This window comes from Lepidochelys olivacea, assembly GCF_965140295.1.
Source record: "Lepidochelys olivacea isolate rLepOli2 genome assembly, chromosome: 6".
NCBI classification, from domain to species: Eukaryota; Metazoa; Chordata; order Testudines; family Cheloniidae; genus Lepidochelys; species Lepidochelys olivacea.
This window is the reverse complement of record NC_140416.1, coordinates 22,786,430-22,806,942: the sequence shown is the minus strand read 5'-3', so window position 1 is coordinate 22,806,942 and position 20,513 is coordinate 22,786,430. Positions and strand designations below refer to the sequence as shown.

Sequence of the window (20,513 nt, the reverse complement as noted above, 5' to 3'; positions counted from 1 at the left end):
GCTAATGTGAGGCACTGACAGAAAAAGTTAGTTCTCTGAGCAAGGGCTGATCTCATCCACAGGAAACTGAGGAGTGTTTCTAAAAATTGATTTACCAGCAGGATGTCTCATTTGCAAGTGACATACCAGTCAGTCAGCACTGTAACTAGTGAGCTGCTTGTACCTTTTGCTCTCCCCCTCTTCAAAAAAGGCAGACAAATACGTGATGTATATCCTGGCAAGTACACAGAGACCAGGAAGCAGGCGCCAAACCAAAAGCTATTCTAGATAAAAACCGGCTACCTAAGTGCCAGCTGCTTCAGTGGGAATTGAAAAGATAGGAGTTGTCTGGTGAGGTGACTTCAAATCAGCTGTGATCCAATTATTAAAGAAAAAAGGGTGTAGTGTGTTCTTTGGCCTATTTCATGAAATCCAAGTAGACTGTTTGGGGTATGTGGATATGTCAGACACAGATGCCTGGGGGTGGGAGTTTGACAGTAATGTCCTAGTCCTGCTCATTAGAGAAACTTGGTCTATATGCTGTAAAGATTAAAGTTACTCATTCAATTACACCCAGACACATAACCTTGGGAGATAGGGCACTTCAAGTGTCCTACGTGGATGCCTACCATTAAGGCTCAAACCAGCTGAGATTCAAGCTGCATGCAAAATTGCAAGAGTTATTATGGGTGACCCTAGGCAGTTAGGCTAAGCAGATTCCCCATCATTATCCTGGGGACAGCAACAGCCACAGACCACTGGTAGGACCTGGACTGGATATGTTCACCTGCTGAAGGGTTGCTGTTAACTGACTGTTTCAGTGACCCATCCAAAATTCACCCAGTTTACATGGGCTGGATAGGCCAACAAAATGCAGAAGTTGCCCAGCGACATTTCTTCTGAGGGCAAGCAATTAACAGGGCCCTTGAGATCACACATGGAATGAGGTAGTGAATTCCCCACCCTGAGGCTCAAACTCCGAGAGGGCAAATGTCTTCCAGGAAAAGCAGCAAGATGTTCCCTAAATGACATCGACACTTGCCAGAGAGTTGAAGTCCATTCACCTCGTAGCAGAGAAAGAATCCAGTGAGAACGATAAAATATACCACCACCACTACTCCCCCAGCATTTAACTTCAGTTCAAGTGATCTGGCACCTCTCAGGATCAGACCCTCAATTATGCTCTTTGCGCGTGCGTGCACACACACTCACTCACTTCCCCCCCCCCCCAGTAAGCAGCTCAAGAATCACTATGAAAAGTAAACATGGTAGGAGTGAAGGGGATAAACTAGCTATTTATTACCTTGTGTACTAGACTGGTAACTTAAGACTCGTGTGGGCCAACAACAGTGCAAGATTCCCAACTATAGGGATTTGCAAGTGCTTCATGGGCAGAGACTGAGCTTTTCTCATAGTGGACATGCGCCTCTCTGTCATGAGAGCTGATGGACACCAAGGGCCATTTTCTGGGTCAGCTACTTTCATAAGCTACTTTACATCCCTGGCAGACACATCAAGCCTGTGGATCTGCTTGCTTTAAGGAACAGGTGGATCACAACTTTCCACTGCTATTTCAGTGGACCATCAATGAAATGCTACAGCACCAGGGAAGATGCCTGTGCCAAGTAAAACTATTTCTCCATGTTTATTTTTCCCCCCTACTGTTCCTCACATGATCTTTTCAACTGCTGGAAATGGCCCATCTTGATTATCACGACAAAAGGTCCCCCCGCTGGTAATAGCGCACCTTAACTAATCACTCTCGTTGTAGTGTGTATGGTAACACCCATTGTTTCATGTTCTCTGTGTATATAAAAGTCTTCCTACTGTATTTTCCACTGCATGCATCCGATGAAGTGAGCTGTAGCCCACGAAAGCTTATGCTCAAATAAATTGGTTAGTCTCTAAGGTGACACAAGTCCTCTCCTGTTCTTTTTGCATGATTCCAGAGTGAAGCCTGATTTTCAGAGGGTGCATGCTCAGCACTATCAGGGTGCACCCAGAGCCATCAGATTTCTCCTAAGCAAAGAAGAGCCTGTATTTTAAGGTCTGAGAACTCAGACAGAAAATAAAGAGCCTCCTGCCATAGCCAATGCAGATGCAGAAGGGAATATTAATGTCACCAGGACCATTCTAGTTCGAGTATTATGATACATCAATTTCAAAGTCATGAATTGGACACCCAAACCTGCATTTGTGCCTTTGGAAAAAAAAAAAAAAGTCTCCCCGCACCCACCAAGTGATAAAACTCCCATTATATTAAACCATCTCCATTAATGCTACCACACAACCACCAGAGACCACAACCACATACTGAACTACATTATTGGGCCGGTCAGTTGATAGCTGTTTGCTTATCACAGTACAAAGTACCTCCCTCATGTACACACAGAGAAAGCACTACTCCCACGATACACAGAAAACAGTGGACGGAGTTACGTAAGGCCTTGATTCTGCAATGATCTCCATGCAGGTGCACCCACATGGAGCCTCTATGGGTAAACAAACATATATGGTAATGGTAAACCACAGAAGCCATTCAAAAGCTAGGACATTGACACATAGCTGTGGGCTTTATAGTAGTTTAGGATAACCCAAGCACTGTCAAGAGATGTTTGTAGAAGATTATAATTTAGAGAGATACTCCCTCATACAGGACAGTATTATGAACATAGAAATTGGGAGATGTGCTCTGAAGGCAGGGGTTGGGAACACCATCTGACTGCATGCAGCAACTCACTACAGAAGCTCCCCAGTTTGTTTTATTTCTTACTCATTCAATGGTTTGTTATTTAATGAACCCCAAGATTATTACATGCATGACAGATCTATTTTCAATACTGGATAGACTGTTCAAGTGTAATCTATGTTTATCCCATGAGAAACAGTGATTTATCTGCACTGAACCATACTGAAAGGCAAATGCAATTTACCAGGAAATCAAATACAGAGAACATCTACAATTTAAAAGCATAAAGATCTCAAAAATGACAGTACACTATTTGTATATTAAAATACAATAAGAAGACAGAGATCCTGTTATTTCTGCCAAAACAGATAAAACAAAACATACCGAAAGCAGAACTGAGAAGCCTCCCAGTAAAGAATGAATGGGAAGAGATCTTAGGCCACAATATAGATATTGAGCATTAGCATGTTGAATGCTTTGGCACCGAAACAAATCTCGATTTACGCACACTGAATAAAACAAAACCAAAACAAGGCACTAAAAATATTGGCAAAAAACCCAAAGGAAGAAACTAAGTAGTACGCTAACTACTACCTTTAGGTTAGTAAACTTTTCTATTTGTTATGGGAAAGAATACACATCTGAAATTATTTGATACAGATTCTAGACACACTAGGCCAATCATCATAGATTTGAAGTCCATGGAGCTATACTGATTTATACCAGCTGAGGAAGTGGCTCATTATTAATCAGAATATTGGAGCAAGACATACCTAAGGTACATCTAGACTAGCCTTTTTCAACCCTGGGGGTCTGGAGGCAACATCTAAGACAGAGGTGGGCAAACTGTGGCCCGCAGGCTGGACTGTTCTGCCTGGCCCTTAAGCCCCCCACCCCCACAGCCTCAACTCACCGTGCCACCAGCGCTCTGGGTGGTGGGGCTGTGAGCTCCTGCCGGGCAGCATGGCTGCAAGAGTCGCCGGCCTGCCCCAGTGCTCTAGACTGTGCAGTTGCATGGCTGGCTCTGGCCAGGCGGCATGGCGGCCAGTCCTGGTGCTGAGCGGCATGGTAAGGGGACGGGGAGGTTGGATAGGGGGCAGAGGGTCCTGGGGGCCTGTCGGGGTAGGGGGGTGGGGTTCCAGGAGGGGGCGGTCAGGGGACAAGGAGCAGCAGGGGTTGGATGGGGCAGGGCCCAAGCTGTTTGGGGAGCACAGCCTTCCCTACCTGGCCCTCCATACCATTTCGGAACCCCAATGTGGCACTCAGGCCAAAAAAAAAAAAAAAAAAGTTTTCCCACCCCTGGTCTAAGGGGTCCATGAAAGGTGACAAAGAAAATAAAGTTTCAGATCCCAGAAAAGGCATTCCCTTTTGCTGATCAAAAGTATGTGAATACCCCTACCTACAGGCCAAAACCCGGAAGTGTTGTCATTAGAAGCCCGCAGTTTAGCACTCTCTCTCTCACGCTACGTCAAATACCGTGCCAAGCACGTGAAACGTTTATCGTTAAATTCTGTTCAGCCAGTTTTCAACCCAAGACTTCTATGGTAGGGGTCCGTGGACCACTGGCGGAATTTCCAAAGGGGTCCACCTAAAAAATGTTGAATGCAGAGGTGGACCCCTTTGGAAATTCCGCCAGTGGTCCACGGACCCCTACCATAGAAGTCTTGGGTTGAAAACTGGCTGAACAGAATTTAACGCCACTTCCAGCAGCTCCCATTGGCCAGAAACGGCGAACCACGGCCACTGGGAGCTGCAGGCGGCCGTGCTTGCGGACGGTCAATGCAAACAAATGGTCTTGCGGCTCTCCAACGGATTACTCTAACGGGCCACATGCAGCTCGTGGGCCACAGGTTGCCCACCACTGATTTAGACTAATGAGTAGCTGTGTCAACCCTGCCGTCTAACCTGAGCTGCCCTTTACACTGCTTTACTGTTGTTGCCTCCGCTCCTGGACGGCTCACAAACAGCCTCCAGCACTTAAATTGCTCCCAGCTGTATCTGTGTGCACTTGTAACCTGCCAGTCACACTTAAGTGTTTACGAGCCTGAATTACACTGCAGGGAGACCCTAGCACACTCCCACTCCCAGACTTTGCCCAGAAACGTACATCTCATACTTCCCAACCCTCTCCTGGACAATACAAGCTCATATAAAGTCAGATAAAGTCTGTCATTAGAAGCACAAATCTTGTTATCTCAAATGGAGTTTCCCCAAACACACTGCTTTAGATAAAACAATAAAACAAGATTTTAAGTGAATATAGGTAAAAAGGCATAAAACCCAAAAATGGTTATAAGAAAAATGCATCCGATGAAGTGAGCTGTAGCTCACGAAAGTTTATGCTCAAATAAATTGGTTAGTCTCTAAGGTGCCACAAGTACTCCTTTTCTTTTTGCGAATACAGACTAACACGGCTGCTACTCTGAAAGAAAAATAAAGTGCCTAACTTAACACACTATATTAAATTCAAAGCAAAGTTTCTCTCACCACACGTTCTCAACAGTCTTACTGGCCAAACTCCTTAGGCTAGGACCCCTTCTTCTGTGTAATGGCTGCTTCCTCTGTTCTTTCTTGTGCAGTGAATCGATGGACAGAAGGAGGAGGAGGAGTACATAGGCGTGACTAGCCCTTCTTTTCATACAGTCCTTTTGAGAAGTATTTCCAGCTGGGAGCATGGTGACAGGCGGACTGTGTGGACGGGAAGCCCATGCTGTCTCTTTGCTAAAAGGTAGATTGTCTGCCCATGCCCCTTTTCCTGCTCAGTGGCTACTCACTGGCCGGCAATGGCCCATTGATCTTGTTTACACCTGGCTGAGGCGTCAGCTTGCCTTTTGTCTCTGAGGATCTGCTTTGGTCACTCCCCGGACTTGGGGCATGTTTTAGGCTACGTCTACACTGTGCACCTTCCAGCAGCACAGCTGTGCCACTATAGCCAGACTGCTGTAAGGCAAGCTGTGTAGCTGCTCTTTGTCAGCAAGAGAGAGCTCTCCTGCAGACAAAATAAAACCACCACCACCGAGGGGCGGTAGCTTTGTTGGCAGGAGAGCGTCTCCTACCGACAAAGCGCTGTGCACTCCGGTGCTTTTCATCAGTAAAACTTTTGTCAGGGAGGTGGGGTTTTTTTTCCCCACACCCTTGACTGACAAAAGGTTTTACCGACGAAAGTGCAGGATAGACACAGCCTACATAACACCCTGCAATTAAATTTTATAACTTTACATACAACACAGCCACTCATTTTACCAGGACAATAACGATTGAACTGAGTTTTCAAATGATACCGCACAAGGCATATCTTGTACACTATTGACTATTACGACACAGGGTGCCAGGGGTGAATATAGGGGAACAGTCTGTCAAAAAAACCCAACACAATATAGCCAGAAAGGAACAGATATGGCTTGATCTTTGGACTATGCCGCATTTGCCAAGAGAATCCAGCCACTGCCCCTGGATCAACACACTATTCCCGGCAACTGCTGCAGGCTGAGCTGCAGAAAGCCAACCTTCAACAATTCATGGAGCATTTCAGCTGAGCTGCACCCAGAGTGGAAAGCAGAGGGAATGCATAGGGTTTTAAAATTGAAGGACAAAGCCAAGAGTCCTAGCTACTATTGTTGGTTCTGCCACAGACTTGTTTGGAGGACATAGGCAAATGCTTTACACCATACTGCCTTGCTGTGCCACACTTTATCCACATGTAAATGGGAATGGATAATTCTTACCTGCCTCACAAGGGAGTTTGGAGGCTTATACCATGTTTGTATAGGGATTTGAGAGCTTCTGCAGAAAGGTGCTAAATAAATATTAGCACACATCACATAGACTAAAGGAACTCCATAATTTGTTCTCAGATACTTATGGTGAAGCATCATGATTTGGGGGGGGGGGGGTGCAGTGAGAGAATGCATGTTTTTCATACTTGCCTATTTGTGTTTAGATCATTACTGTCCTAGACTGCGAGATTGATCTGTTTTGTACAGTCTCCTTTTCTAAGTAGCTCTCTTAATGCTTACTCCATGTTGGGTATTGTGTGCATCCTTCCAGAGCAAAAAACAGTGAATGGATCCCTATTCTTGTTCTTCGGAACTGCTACATCAAGTTCTCCCCCCTGCCCCCACCGTAGATGCTGTTGAAAGGGAAGGAAGTCACTCTCAGTTGAGCAGTTTGAAATTTTAAACGACAGCAAGACATGCACAGGGCTGGCCACTCCCAGGTTTAAAAAAACCCCCAAATGTGGGATAGGCCTATAAATATCTCCTGAGTAAAGGAATCTGGCAATGGAAATGAAAAGACAATGCTCTGAGAGAGATGTCCCAGACAGGAAATGCCAGGAAACCATAACAGTGTCTGAATGACAGGTTTCAGAGTAGTAGCCGTGTTTGTTTTTGCTGATACAGACTATGGAGGAGCCCTTGTGGCAAGACTAACACATTTATTTGGGCATAAGCTTCCATGGGCTAAAACCCACTTCATCAGATGCATGGAGTGAAAAACACAGTAAGCGGTGTGTGTGTGTGTGTGTGTGTGTGTGTGTCACAGCACATGAAAAGATGGGAGTTGCCTTACCAAGTTGGGGGTCAGTGCTAACGAGGCCAATTCAATTAAGGTGGACGTGGCCTGTTCTCAACAGTTGTCAAGAAGGGGTGACTATCAAGAGGGGGAAAATTTACTTTTGTAGTGCTAACAAGGCCAATGCAACCAAGGTGGCCTCGTTAGCACTACAAAAGTAATTTCCTGTCTCTTGATAGTCACCCCTTCCTGACAACTGTTGAGAACAGGCCACTTCCACCTTAATTGAATTGGCCTAATTAGCACTGACCCCCCACTTAGTGAGGCAACTCCCATCTTTTCATGAGCTGTGATTGTATGTGTGTGTATATTTATACATACATAACATTACAGAGAGAGACAGACACACAGACCTTACTGTGTTTTTCACTCCATGCATCTAATGAAGTGGGTTTTAGCCCACAAAAGCTTATGCCCAAATACATTTGTTAGTCTAAGGTGCCACAAGGACTCCTCGTTGTTTTTAGCATCTGAATGGACATTAGTGAACATTTTCATGGAGGAAAAGTATTTTATGCCAACAAAGTTCACTTGTTAGATCAAGATAAGCTACAGCCTCTCTCAAATAGAAGTTCTCCCAGGTCTGTATCACTCTGACAGGTTTGAAATTAGACTAAACAAGTTCACAAGGTTCCGTCCCAAGCGCTCATGGACTGCTCCCACAGCCATCACTCCCATGGCCTCAGAGGTCTCCCTTCAGTCTGTCCCTGTTTTTCACCCAACTATGATTTAGGTCCACTTTGTTATAATGGGAAAGTCTAACCTCCTCAATAGTCCATCAGGAGTTATGCAAGGCTTTGAGAACCATCAGGAAATTACACTTAAAATAAGAGTCCTTTAGATGAACAAAGAAATCGGGATATTGATTGGCTGGTGAAGACACCGTGCTATATAGATTCATAGATATTTAGGTCAGAAGGGACCATTATGATCATCTAGTCTGACCTCCTGCACAACACAGGCCACAGAATTTCATCCACCACTCCTGCAAAAAACCTCACACCTATATCTGTGCTATTGAAGTCCTCAAAACGTAGTTTAAAGACTTCAAGGAGCAGAGAATCCTCCAGCAAGTGACCCGTGCCCCATGCTACAGAGGAAGGCGAAAAACCTCCAGGGCCTCTTCCAATCTGCCCTGGAGGAAAATTCCTTCCCAACCCCAAATATGGCGATCAGCTAAACCTTGAGCAAGATTCATCAGCCAGATACTACAGAATAATGATTCCTCTTCAGGAGTAGAGCTGAGTATCTGAAAACACTTGTCAGGATAGAAATAAATTTTCTTAAAAAGGCGTGTGGATATTTCCCATCTGCTTTTTACGAACAAGACTGCCTTTGCACAGATATTTTAGAACATTCAGGGGACAGGAAAAGCCTTACAGTTATGCAAGTGAACATGTATTCAAATACAAGTACTTGTGCAGGTGTGCAGCCACATGAGTATTTGCATGGCCATCCTGAAAGCTCTTTTCAGATTTCAGAGTCATCCCTTCAGAGAGCAGAAATAAGGAAGTTTAGGTGAGACCAACGGCCACATATGTAGCGCATTGCAAATACTTAATGCAGTATTTGCAGTGAATAGCTTACAAGGACACGTAGGATTAAATGTCTGCAGACACTATTAGTGAAGAAAAAAGAGAATGAATATTTGGGGGCGGGGGGAAAATCAGTCTATTCACAAACAGAAAATTGGGCTAAACTTAGCAAATAAATGGCATGCTTTTAGAGCTGGGTGAGCTGTTTTCATTATCACCACATTCCAGGGCTGATGGCTGCTATTTGAGCATCAGGAGGATCTGTCAGGATGACTACAAGAGGGACAGGTCAGGAGTTTTAGGTGGAACCTGTACTCACCAAGCGCACAATATTTAACTAGTTTGGAAAACAGTTTAAAAGGAAAACTACTATAATATGGAGGGATATTCAACCTCATACTTCAGAGTTTGGCTTAAACCCCAACTATTAAAAACCAGGATAAGACTGAACCTGGGGGGAGGGGGAGAGAAGGAGGAAGGGAGGAGATTATCTCACATCTGCCTATTGCAAAAAACTCTTACACCTTCCTCTGATTCATCTGCTGCTGGCCACTCTTTTGAGACAGGACCTGGACTAGATGGTCCTTGGATCTGACCCAATATGGCAATTTCTGTGGAAGTCCCCTATTCTCCCATGCATTCAAATAGGAGTTGCACTCCCTAGTCTCACACCTGCTTTGCAGAATTGCTCTGCTGGGAAGTATCAATATAATTAAGACCTATCACTGAGACATAAAGAGCCACACCAGACATATAGTGAAAACAGTGATCAGTATTCCCAGAGACTGCTTTAAAATTTCATTTAACTGTATTTATTTAACTAGGGTCAGATAATTGTGGTTACTTTTAAACACACAAAATACTTGGCACTTATATAGCACCTTTCACCACAGGATCAAGTCTCTCTACAAAATAATACACCAAATCTTAACACTGAGGAAGATAAGTGTTTCAGAAAGATAATTTTAGGCACGAAGGTCACATGACTTCCTTTGACTCACAATGATTCAGTGCCAGAGGCAGAAACAGAGATCCATTCTCCTCTTCCAGCCGCTAAATGACATTCCCTACTTGTGACCACGTTCACTAGAGATAAGCCCCAGAAACTGAATTCAGAGCTGGATGCAAACACCAAACTTCAGGGGTACCTGGAACTGGGTTTTGGTTTCAGCTGTTTATACGGACCATCTGCTATGGGAATTTCCCTCCCCCGCCCTCCCCTCAAAAATGAGCATTAAATGACTGCTCGTCCTAATACATAGGCCAGTATGAATGTACAATTATTCAAATATCCACACCTACAGCTACTGGCATCTGATCACACCAAATCTTTTTATTACCTGGCAGGGGTCTGCCGGGCACTGTGGAATTTCTCAGGGAGAATGACACATACACACCCTCTGAAAATCCTGTAAAGCTGCCTTCAATACTGCAATTTAATTTAAACCAAACTGTTTCCAACAGGTGCATGCACAACACCGCAACCTGAGCAGATTTCGAGCTGTTTTGCATTATCTACAGAGCCATTTCAAAAAGGCATACAGACGCAGACCACATTAAAGCAATTTTAACCTTGTTTCCATAACGTGGTGTAGAAGTAGAAACATAGTGCTTGTCTGCACTACGCAGCTTTTAGCAACGTCTGTGTCGCTACAGCCGTGCCACTAAGAGTCGGGCAGTGTAGCTGCTGTTTGTTGGCTCTCCTGCAGACAAAAAACTTCCATCCCCAATGGGCGGCGTTTGCGTTGTCGGCAGGGGCGCTCTCCTGAGGACAAGGCGCTGCTCACACGGGCAGTTGTTGAGGCAAAACTTTTGTCTCTGTTAACACCTCTGAAAGGCAAAAGTTTTGTCATTCAATTGCCAGTATAGACATAACCATAGGCAGTTACATTTTCTACCTTCCTGTGTCACGCCAAACCACAAAGCCCTCTTAACTGTAACGGATGCCACCACGACAAGAATAGAAACACACAGGGCTCGCTAATGAACCCAACTGAGTATTAAATATAGCCCCCTCTGCACTAATATCACAGAGCATCTTAGAGCATGTTTCTACTGTATATTCCTTGGGGCAAAGGATTATGAAAAAAAAGGATTAAAAAACCCTAAACGGTTAAGAGACAACTCTCATTAATCTGAGGGGTAGTCATACATCTAAATCTCCTAGACTGCTTTGAAAGAAAAAAACCCCAAAACTCTCAGCATGTGCCTTTTGCACTCATTCAGAAACTACTCCCACTGAAGCCTTGGGGAACAATACCGACCATTATGTCTGTAGAGAGACAAGGAGGGTGAGGTAATATCTTTAATTGGACCAATTTCTGCTTGTGAGAGAGAAGCTCCTGAACTTACATGGAGCTCTTCTTCAGGTCAAGATATTAGCTCACCCTCCTTCTCTCTCTAATATTCTGGGACCAACTTTGCTACACCACCACTGTATGCCATCAGCACACAAATAAAATAGTATTCCTCTGCCTTTTAAGCCAGCTCTTCTTCTGCTTTACTCGACTGCCATGGTTCATGTCTCATTTGAAAGGAAGGGCATGAGGGTAGAAAGGCAGCTTGTTATGGGAGGCTTACTTCACTTCGTTTGTTTTAAACTAGATCCTTTCCATGCCAGGTGGTTTCTCATTTTACTCCGAGTCTCCTAAAACAGGAATAAATAAGGAACCTAAGCCACGTCTGGAGGGGAAATGACCAAAGGAAGGAGGAAAGTCCAGAAGCATCCAAGGAAACGAAATACAGAACAAACAAACAAAAAAAATCCCCTAACCTATTAGAGACAAGAATCTAAAGTGCTACTAACCCAAGACAGAGAAGCAATCTTTCATATAATACATTCACCATGCTTTCCCCTACCTCTAACCATACCATATTTACCCACCACAGGCAAGAGAAAATAGCTATCTGCTGTGTGGAAAATGGAATTAAAAGGGAACTCTGTTATGCCTTCTAATTAGACACTTCCCTAGTAATGCAGTCAGTGCGCGCTCTAGATCTGGAAGGCTGCCATAGGCTGCATTAGATACTAAGTTGGTTGATCCTTTTCAGAGCAAGTCAATTTCTTCTTCGTTATGTTTAATTATATTTTAAACGAAGCTATCTGGCTTCCTGTAGTCTCTCCAGGGTCACTTCTTGGTGTGGGCCAATCCAGTTCTGGATGAAGGCAGCACAGCTCCAAACACTGGACTGAACTCTGCTTTCAATTCAGCTCAGTTAGCACAGAAGCTGAAATCTGATTGTCTGCTCAAGATTCAAGAAATGAGGTTGTGAGGGGGAAGGAGGAGAGGGAGTAAATCACAATTCAATGAAGTGCATAGCCAAAACAAGCCATGACTGAACTGTCATTTAAAAAAAAAAAACAGAACTAAAACTGCCATATCTACAAGTAAAACTGAAAGCTCAGTTCAGTAAACCACCAGTAACTCCCAATCTTGCGATATGAGGAGGAGTTGTTTTTCTTTCAAAGCGCCTATTGGAATTAGCATTACCAACTGTGTACTTTCACATTTCAGAGACAGGTTTTCAGAAGAGCTCAGAACATCAGCAGCTGAGCTCCTCTGCAGACCTGGCCATTAGCGTCAGAGAAGCACGTGCAGAGTGCTTTGGAAACTCCTGCCCCAACTCCAAGTGCTGAGCATTTGGCAGTCTGGCCCTTAATGACCTAATAAGGCACAATCTAATCGTAGCCAATATCAGTCTCTTTTGATGCCCAGACATATCTTTGCACTTCTGGAATACCTGTCTTCAGAGGATCTCAAAGCACTTTATGACTTTCCTGTAGTGAAATGGAGGCAGAGGTCAGGCAACTTCCCAAGGTTACACAGCAAGTCCGTAGCAAAGCTAAGAACAGATCCCTGAACTCCCAATTCCAAGTCCTGTGCTTCAACATTTAGGCAATTCATTCAAGTTTCTGGCCTTGGTTTCATCTGCAGCTGCAACAATGAAAGTCAATCCAATTGAGGAGACCACCACTGAGAAAGGATTTCTGTCTCAATTCAGCCCTTACAAGAGCAGATGCAATTCTATCAACTTCAGTGACACTAGCCTCGCTGCAGATTTAAGGAGCACTTACCATGTTGCCAGAAAAACCAGCACATGCAAGCATGAGCTGGTGAGAGCGCCCATATCTCACACCAAGAGTTTAAAGGGTTATTTCTTTTTAAGAAAAGAAAAGGAGCTGCAGATTCTAAAATCCTTTCTGAAGCACAGTGAACTGAATATGCTGACACTTATCCCTTCCAGAACATGTATCCCCATAAGAAACCCCATGTATGATACCTACAAACTATAAATGTTTTCAGTGTTGTTGTAGCCATGCTGGTCCCAGGATATGAAACGCACAAGGTGGAACAGATGTGTTAACTCCTTATGCTTAACAATCTTGCAAGAAACCATTCAAAATGGACAATTAACATCTCTGCAGTTATAGGACAAAGGAGAGTTAGTGGATTGTTGTAATGAGACACACAACTAGTGTCTCTACTGAGTCCATGATTTTTGGTGTGTAGCAGAATTGTGAATTTAAACTCCTCTTTTGAAGGTGTTGGTCAGGTTTCCTTTGAGGATGAGGACTGAGAGGTCAGATATAGAATGGTCACTTTGTGACAAATGTTCACCTGCACAGCTAGACCAACTTCTGTTGGTCCAAAAAGAGAGAACCTCACGTACCTTTTACAAACTATAAATGGTATATAGCCATTTGACTGTGTGTACATGGCATACACAATGCATATATAAACTAGGACTATAATTTATAGTGCCTATCCAACATAATTAGGAAGACTAACACTATGCCAAACCTGTTAGCCTACCCTACTGGATAGCTAGCTGGTCTGGCATCTTCTACATGAGGTCTTGAGCTAAGGGACCTAAAATAAGAAAAAGGGACAGGGAAGAGGAGACTTTTTGGTATGACACTCTCCGGTAAGTTGGCAGAAAAGGAAGGTCTCTCCATCCATTTCCTCAGCATAGCTGCCTTATGAGACTCCAACATGTACTGGTGGCTGGGGGTCAAGAAGGTTGTCATTTATTTACACTGCAGCGGAACAAACATTAAGGGGGGGGGGAGAGATACCACAGTTTTTCCCCTTGTTTGGTGAATTAAGTTAAAGCTTAAACTGCTTCCTTCCTTCTTCTGAAGCCTCAGAACAAGCTTCTCTTTAACATGCAATGACAGTGCAGAGTTCTGCCAAACTTCTTGCTCTCCCTCACACTTTTGTGCCAACAACTCCCGACCTGGATTCAGGGCAGATATGCAAGTGAGTCTAGGGCGCTAGGGAAGGGCAAGAACCGAGCAGCTCTGCATACTAACAAGCTAGTCTGGTGTCAGCCCTGGTGCCTCCCACAGCTTAACAAATCCTAAAAACTACAGTATATATTGACCTAGATTTTCAAGGGTTCCACACCCCCGACTAGAGCTGGATTTTCAAGAGAACACAGCATATTGGTACGGAGCACTTCTGACAATCTGGCCCCAACTGTAGGTTCTAAAAAGTAATTTGAAAAATCTAGCCCTGTGTTCACTGAGAATGGACACCCTCAAGGGGTTAGTGACTTAGACTGAGTGGCAGAACTTCAGATACAAATGTAAAGACACCTTACGTTAAGACACTGCTAGCTATCTCCTGCCTAGGCTCAAATTTCAACTGGTAATTAAAGATCTCCCTCTAATCCCATATCAAGCCTGAGTGTTCCAATAAAACACAGCTATGAAAGCTGCAAGATACCCTTAAAGGGGGAGTGACTAAAGGTATGTCTATACGGTAAATTAAAAAAAATTATATATCAAAAATCCACACACCCACGGCAGTGCATCTCAGTGCCTCAGTCAGTTAACCCGGGCCATGGGTTAAAAATAACCAGGTAGATGTTTAGGCTCCAGCTGGAGCCCAGGCTCTGTGACCCTCCCCAGGTCTCGGAGCCCAGCCCAAGCCTGAACATCTACATGGCTGTTTTCAGCCCCGCAAGCCTGTGTCAATTGACAAGGGCTAGGAGACTTGCTCCCACTGCGTTTTTTTCCTGGCTGAGTAGAGACACCCTAAAAGGCCTCCCAGCTTTGAAGCCTCTAAGCAAGCGTCATCTGGGATGAAACTGCTTGATAACAAGGTTCATTAGTGGAGTCCAACAGGGCTGATGGGCTGATCCTAGCCACAACTGGCTATCTGTGGAAAGATGCCCGCCAGAACCTTCAGAATGATGGGTAGGAGTAGTACTCAAATCTTAGGCCTGAGCTGGAACAGTGGTGGCAGAGATGGATGGATGCACAGCAGTCCCAAAAGTAGTCTATCATCTGCACTGGGTTAGAAACAGCTCATATGGTGAAGCTTCTGCCACCTATGAGGCTCCCATGCTGTTGCGGTCATCATTCCACTAAAGAATTACTAGTGACCCTTTGAACCCTTCATGCCACTCCTCAAACCAGCCAGAAGAATCACCGTTGTGGACACTTGTGCAGATCAGTTTGCTCTGCCCCTTTACACACAAGAGTGTTCTCTTCATGGCTGAGATTCCAGCTCTGAGACTAAACATCCCATAGTTCGGACAGAGATCACTGCCCTCATGATCACCTTTGATAGTCTGAACATTCTGTTATTCATGGAACAAACAGGATGGCTTACTATTCCTTCTTTTAAGCAGTCTTCCTCCTTTCTAGTCACTGCCTATGTTTTCAGGACTGTAGTTTCCTCAAGAAGTCAGTGGTGTCTCAAACATAGGTAGGAGTGCTGGTAGCACAGGACTGAGGGGAAGCGTCTACATAACCAGATAATCCTACTGTCAGGGTGCCAATGCCTGAGATGATGGGGCATCTAGGGTTCCCAGGTTTATGGATCTTGGGTAACAGATAGAATACCCCTGGTCGGGGCTCTAGGAGTGTGTCTGTGTAGATTTGTTCCTGTGCTTCTTCAGAGAGTTTCTTGAGCAGATGGTGTAGTTTCTTTTGATAACCCTCAGTGGGATCAGAGGGTAATGGCCTGTAGAATGTGGTGTCAGAGAGTTGCCTAACAGCCTCTCATTCATATTCCAACCTATTCATGATGACGACAGCACCTCCTTTGTCAGCCTTTTTGATTATGATATCAGAGTTGTTTCTGAGGCTGCGGATGGCGTTGTTGCACGGCTGAGGTTATGGGGCAAGTGATGCTGCTTTTCCACAATTTCAGCCCGTGCACGTCGGTGGAAGCACCCTATGTAGAAGTCCAGTCTGTTGTTTCAACCTTCAGGAGGAGTCCACGCAGAATCCTTCTTTTTGTAGTGTTGGTAGGAACGTTTCTGTGGGTTAGTGAGCTGTTCAGCGGTGTTTTGGAAATATTCCCTGAATTGGAAACGTTGAAAGTAGGATTCTAGATCACCGCAGAACTGTATCATGTTCGTGGGGGTGGTGGGGCAGGAGAGGCCCCGAGATAGCCCAGCAGAAGAGTCTGTCCTAAGAGCATAGCTGGATAGATTAACAATATTGTTGGGTGAGTTAAGGCCATTGTTGTGGCCCCTTGTGGCATGTAGGAGTTTAGCCCACTTCCACCTTAATTGAACTGGCTCATTAGCACTGACCCCCCACTTGGGAAGGCAACTCCCATCTTTTCATATGCTGTGTATTTATACCTCCCTACTGTATGTTCCACTCCATGCATCTTATGAAGTGGGTTTTAGCCCACGAAAGCTTATGCCCAAATAAATTTGTAAGTCGCTAAGGTGCCACAAGGACTCCTCGTTGTTTTTGCAGATAGGAAAACAGTCATTTCCTACCAGGGAGACAGGGGTGGATGTGAACAGGCAGGCTTGCTCTGCAACTGCGTGTGTATAGTTCCCATATATCCTTCCTGCTAGATCCTAGTGTCGCCACAAAGAACCACTCCCCCCACTCAAAAAAAAAAAAAAAAAAGAAGTCAGGAAACTAGGACAAAAAGGAAAGAAAGAGCTCCTGGATGAACTAGATAACTGGGAAGGAGCAAAGAGAAGGAAAGTGCAGTGACCCCGAAGTAAGGAGGTTAGATGGAGATGCTACCGTTTTCTAACATCTGCTTGTTATTTTGAGGGAGGAGTTGGTAACGAGAATGTGAGAAATATTGTGTGGCGCTCATTCTTTAAACATGAATTTAAACCAGAGATGAACCTGGCCCACTGTCCTCAGTTCTATGTTTTTCATAGGAAGATATCATCAGACTGGAGAAGGGGCAGTGCAGCAAGGGTGGTTGCAGTTGAACTTATTCTAAACTGGAATCAAGAACACCCCAAGGTGACCAGACAGGAGTACTGAATACGTGGGGGTGGATAGCAGAGGGCAGGCACACGGTCCAGCAGCTGGAGCAGCCACGAGTCTGGAGTTCCACTCCCAGATTGATGACCGACTCCCTGGATGCCCTTGGGTGTCACTTTACCTGTCTGTAAAATGGCACGAATACTTACATGGCCAAAGCTGGTGGTGTGAGGTTTAAGCAATCCATGCTTGTAAATGCTTGAGATCTCTTGAGGAAAGGCGCTAGAGAAGCTCACAGCATTGCAAAATGAGATCACGTCTACACTACAGGCGTCTGCTGGTGTCGTCGTCAGTCAGCGGTGTGATCCCTGACAGACATAGCTATGCCAGCAGAAGCCCCTACTACAGATGCAGTTACACCAGCAAAACTGTGCTTCTACCGGTATAGTGTTTTGTTCGGGTAGTGCGGGTGTGTGGAATAAGCTATACTGATAAAAGTAGAGCTTTTCCACTCTAGCTGCATGCACTTTAGGAGTGCTCTGGCAGTGTAGCTATACCAGCCAAGCACTCCTAGCGTAGACATGGCCTGAGTTAAAAGTGCTGCCGGCTCAGTGAGGTGAGGAGAATTAGAGCCCAGGAAAGAAAATAGGAAATTCCGAGGAACCGGAATCAGCTACTGGTTGAAGCTATTGGTATTTCCTGTTTATATCACCAGCAAATCAGTACACAACACATTCTTAGATAATCATCTGTCACTAGCTGGGGTGGGATGGGGGTTCATTCATGTAAACAGATTCTCTGCCGTCAGTGCGTTCATGACCAAGGAGAAGTGAGTGTTGCAAAAATATTCCCTTCATCAGACTTCACCCTCACTGAACTCCTCCTTCACTGTCACCAGCACTGCTCTTTCTAGCAGTCAGCAGGGACCCGGGACCATGACCTAGAATTCCAAGGAAATGGATAGGAGTTCAAGGCCCTGAGCATGGGAGGCTTCCTGCTACCCCATCTAAAACCACCTCTCTGAAATGGTGCTACTCTGGTGTCTGATTAGTGTAAATACATGTTGTCAACTCAGTTTAAAAGTAGGGTGAAGACTGATACAGCCTTCAGGCGTTCTCAACTGCCAGCAAAATATTAACTGTAACCAAAGCAGGGCAGGGAAGTGGTGTTCAGCTAGTACTCTGGTCTCTAAAAAAGCTGCAAGAATCACATATCATCCGAGACAGGCCTGGCCAACCCAACACCAAAGCATCACTGTCTGCCCCTAAAATGTCCAGCAAGATAACTAGCCACACCAGCTCCATCTCAGGGAGGAAAAGGCATGATAAATAAGCAGCCAAACAGAACAAAGGGCACTGCCTTTCACGCACAAACCCCCAGTCACCCTGGGGGGACTCATAACTGGGACAAACAGGCTGACCTTATTACACACACAGGGGAAAGCTAGCCTACAGAACCTACTGTTAAATTAACACGGCTATACAGCTGATTAACTATTCATGGCAGGCAGCTGCTAGAAGACCTTCTTACTACATACAGGATTTGCTTCTTAAATAGTATGGAAGCTTTTTCTTTTTTCAGGGGTAGGGATAGCTCAGTGGTTTGAGCATTGGCCTGCTACACCTAGGGTTGTGAGTTCAATCCTTGAGGGGGCCATTTAGGGTTCTGGGGCAGAAATTGGGGATCGGTCCTGCTTTGAGCAGGGGGTTGGACTAGATGACCTCCTGAGGTCCCTTCCAACCCTGATATTCTATGAAGCAACAGTGCTCAAATTGTACAGTCAGGAAGTCCGAGCTCCACAGAATGTTACTTAAAAAAATCAAAACCAAATCTCCTCTAAAATCCAGAGCTGTAGAAACTAAGGCAAAGACTTTTCTGAGATTCAGGGTGTGGTCCTTGCAAAATTCTCCAAGCAGGGAGGGAGTATGAGACGATGGGAGGGGTGTGAAAAACCATGCACATCGCCTATCTTTTAAGCGTCCTCATTTGTCTTCTTTTAAGCGTCCTCATTTGTCTATGACATCTATTAAGCAAGTATGTTTTAAGTCCCCCTTCCTCCCCATGTACATTCCTTCTCCAAGCAATCAGCTCATCTTTCTTAACCTAACAGCAACACCGAGTTTTCAATTCATATCCCAAGGCTGGGAAACCTAACATTTCCCCCCAAACTCCACCCAGATTCCCCACTTGTAAAACAGGAGAAGCAGGAGCACTAGACAAAATAATAAAGTGAATAATTTTTTTTAAAAAAAATCCAGTTTTACATGTCTCCTCATTTTTAACTATTTTTGTTTTTCGGCCATAGGTGCTGGAAGTAGGGGTGCTGCAGCAATCCTTTTCTTGAAGTGGGGTCTATAATATATAGGGTTTACAGTTTGATTCAGTGACTCTCAGCACTCCCACTATACAAATTGTTTCAGCACCCTTGTTTTCAGAGCCAACTTCGCTGCACATTTTTGAAAATTTGGCATCAAAACAAATTTCAAAGATAAAAACGTATGTTTACTGAAGAGTTATTTTTTTATTTTTAAGAAAGAAGGGGGGGGAAGAGAATACATCACACTCTAATTTCCAGCGTCTAACCACAGGATTTACATGTTTTAGTAATTCTCTAGTTCCCACCGGCTAGAACCCCAGAAAACACTTTCACCGCCTGCAGATGCCTTTACAGCTGACCACCTCAGCTATTATATAACTACGCACCAGCATTTGTACCCACGGGCGTACTCGCTCAACCCCGCAGACAGACAGACAGAGCTCCTCACTCCGCGCCTCCCAAGCATTTTTCAATTCGGTTTACAGGTGGTTTATCAACTTTGGCGAGCGTCTGTACATTTTAACCCGGGATCAACGCAATCCTTCAGAATTTAAAGAACCATGTCAGATTTATGGGGCTTTTTTTTTTAATTAAAAAAAATTTAAAGACCTGGGGGGGGGGGGGGTAAGAACAGCTCGCAGCCTGGGCTTGCGGATCAGCCCACTGCTCAGGCCCGTAAGCTCTTTCAATGCAACAACCATTTTACGCTGGGCTCAACCTCCCCCATCTTCCAAACCGAATGTCCTTCCCGTCCCTCACAGCTGTTCAGAGGAGGGGGCTTTGCTCCTCTCGTGCAGGGAGGAAGCCAAGTCTCCGCTCCCCGCTGCATTGTTTTGGGTCGGAATCCCTCTGCAGCCAGGGGGAGGAAAAGCGAACACAGCCGCCCCGCGTTGTGTGATACACACATCCGCGCCCGAGACCGGGGGGGAGAAATGGAAAAAAAGCGCAACTCACCCAAAAGACAAAATTAAAGACAAAAAGCAGGTATTTGATGCACTTGGTGCAGCCTTCCACGCCCATTGCTGCGGATTTCTGTGGGCAGAGCTGCCTGCGAGGGATGGCCTGTTAAATCAGCGCGTGTGAACAAGGAGCCGCAGCTATTGCGGAGGGTAGCCTCTATGTTTTCCTTTGGGATTTCCGCTGACTGGTGAGGTGCTAGGCGGCTTCTCTTCGTTATCTCCTCCCCCATTCAATTACAGACACCCACCCCCTGGCTCTGTCACT

At 45.0% G+C, this 20,513-nt stretch overlaps 1 protein-coding gene across 1 annotated transcript in view; it reads right to left on the bottom strand.

The window, feature by feature from the left end:
* The window catches only part of CD81 (CD81 molecule), a 77,425-nt gene extending 56,981 nt beyond the window's left edge, over positions 1–20,444 (bottom strand). Inside the window, exon 1 of the mRNA XM_084631141.1 lies at positions 20,244–20,444. Within this exon, the coding sequence (XP_084487267.1) occupies positions 20,244–20,309 (66 nt within the window). The 5' untranslated portion in view covers positions 20,310–20,444. The remainder of the gene's footprint in view (positions 1–20,243) is intronic.
* Positions 20,445–20,513: the final 69 nt, after the last annotated feature.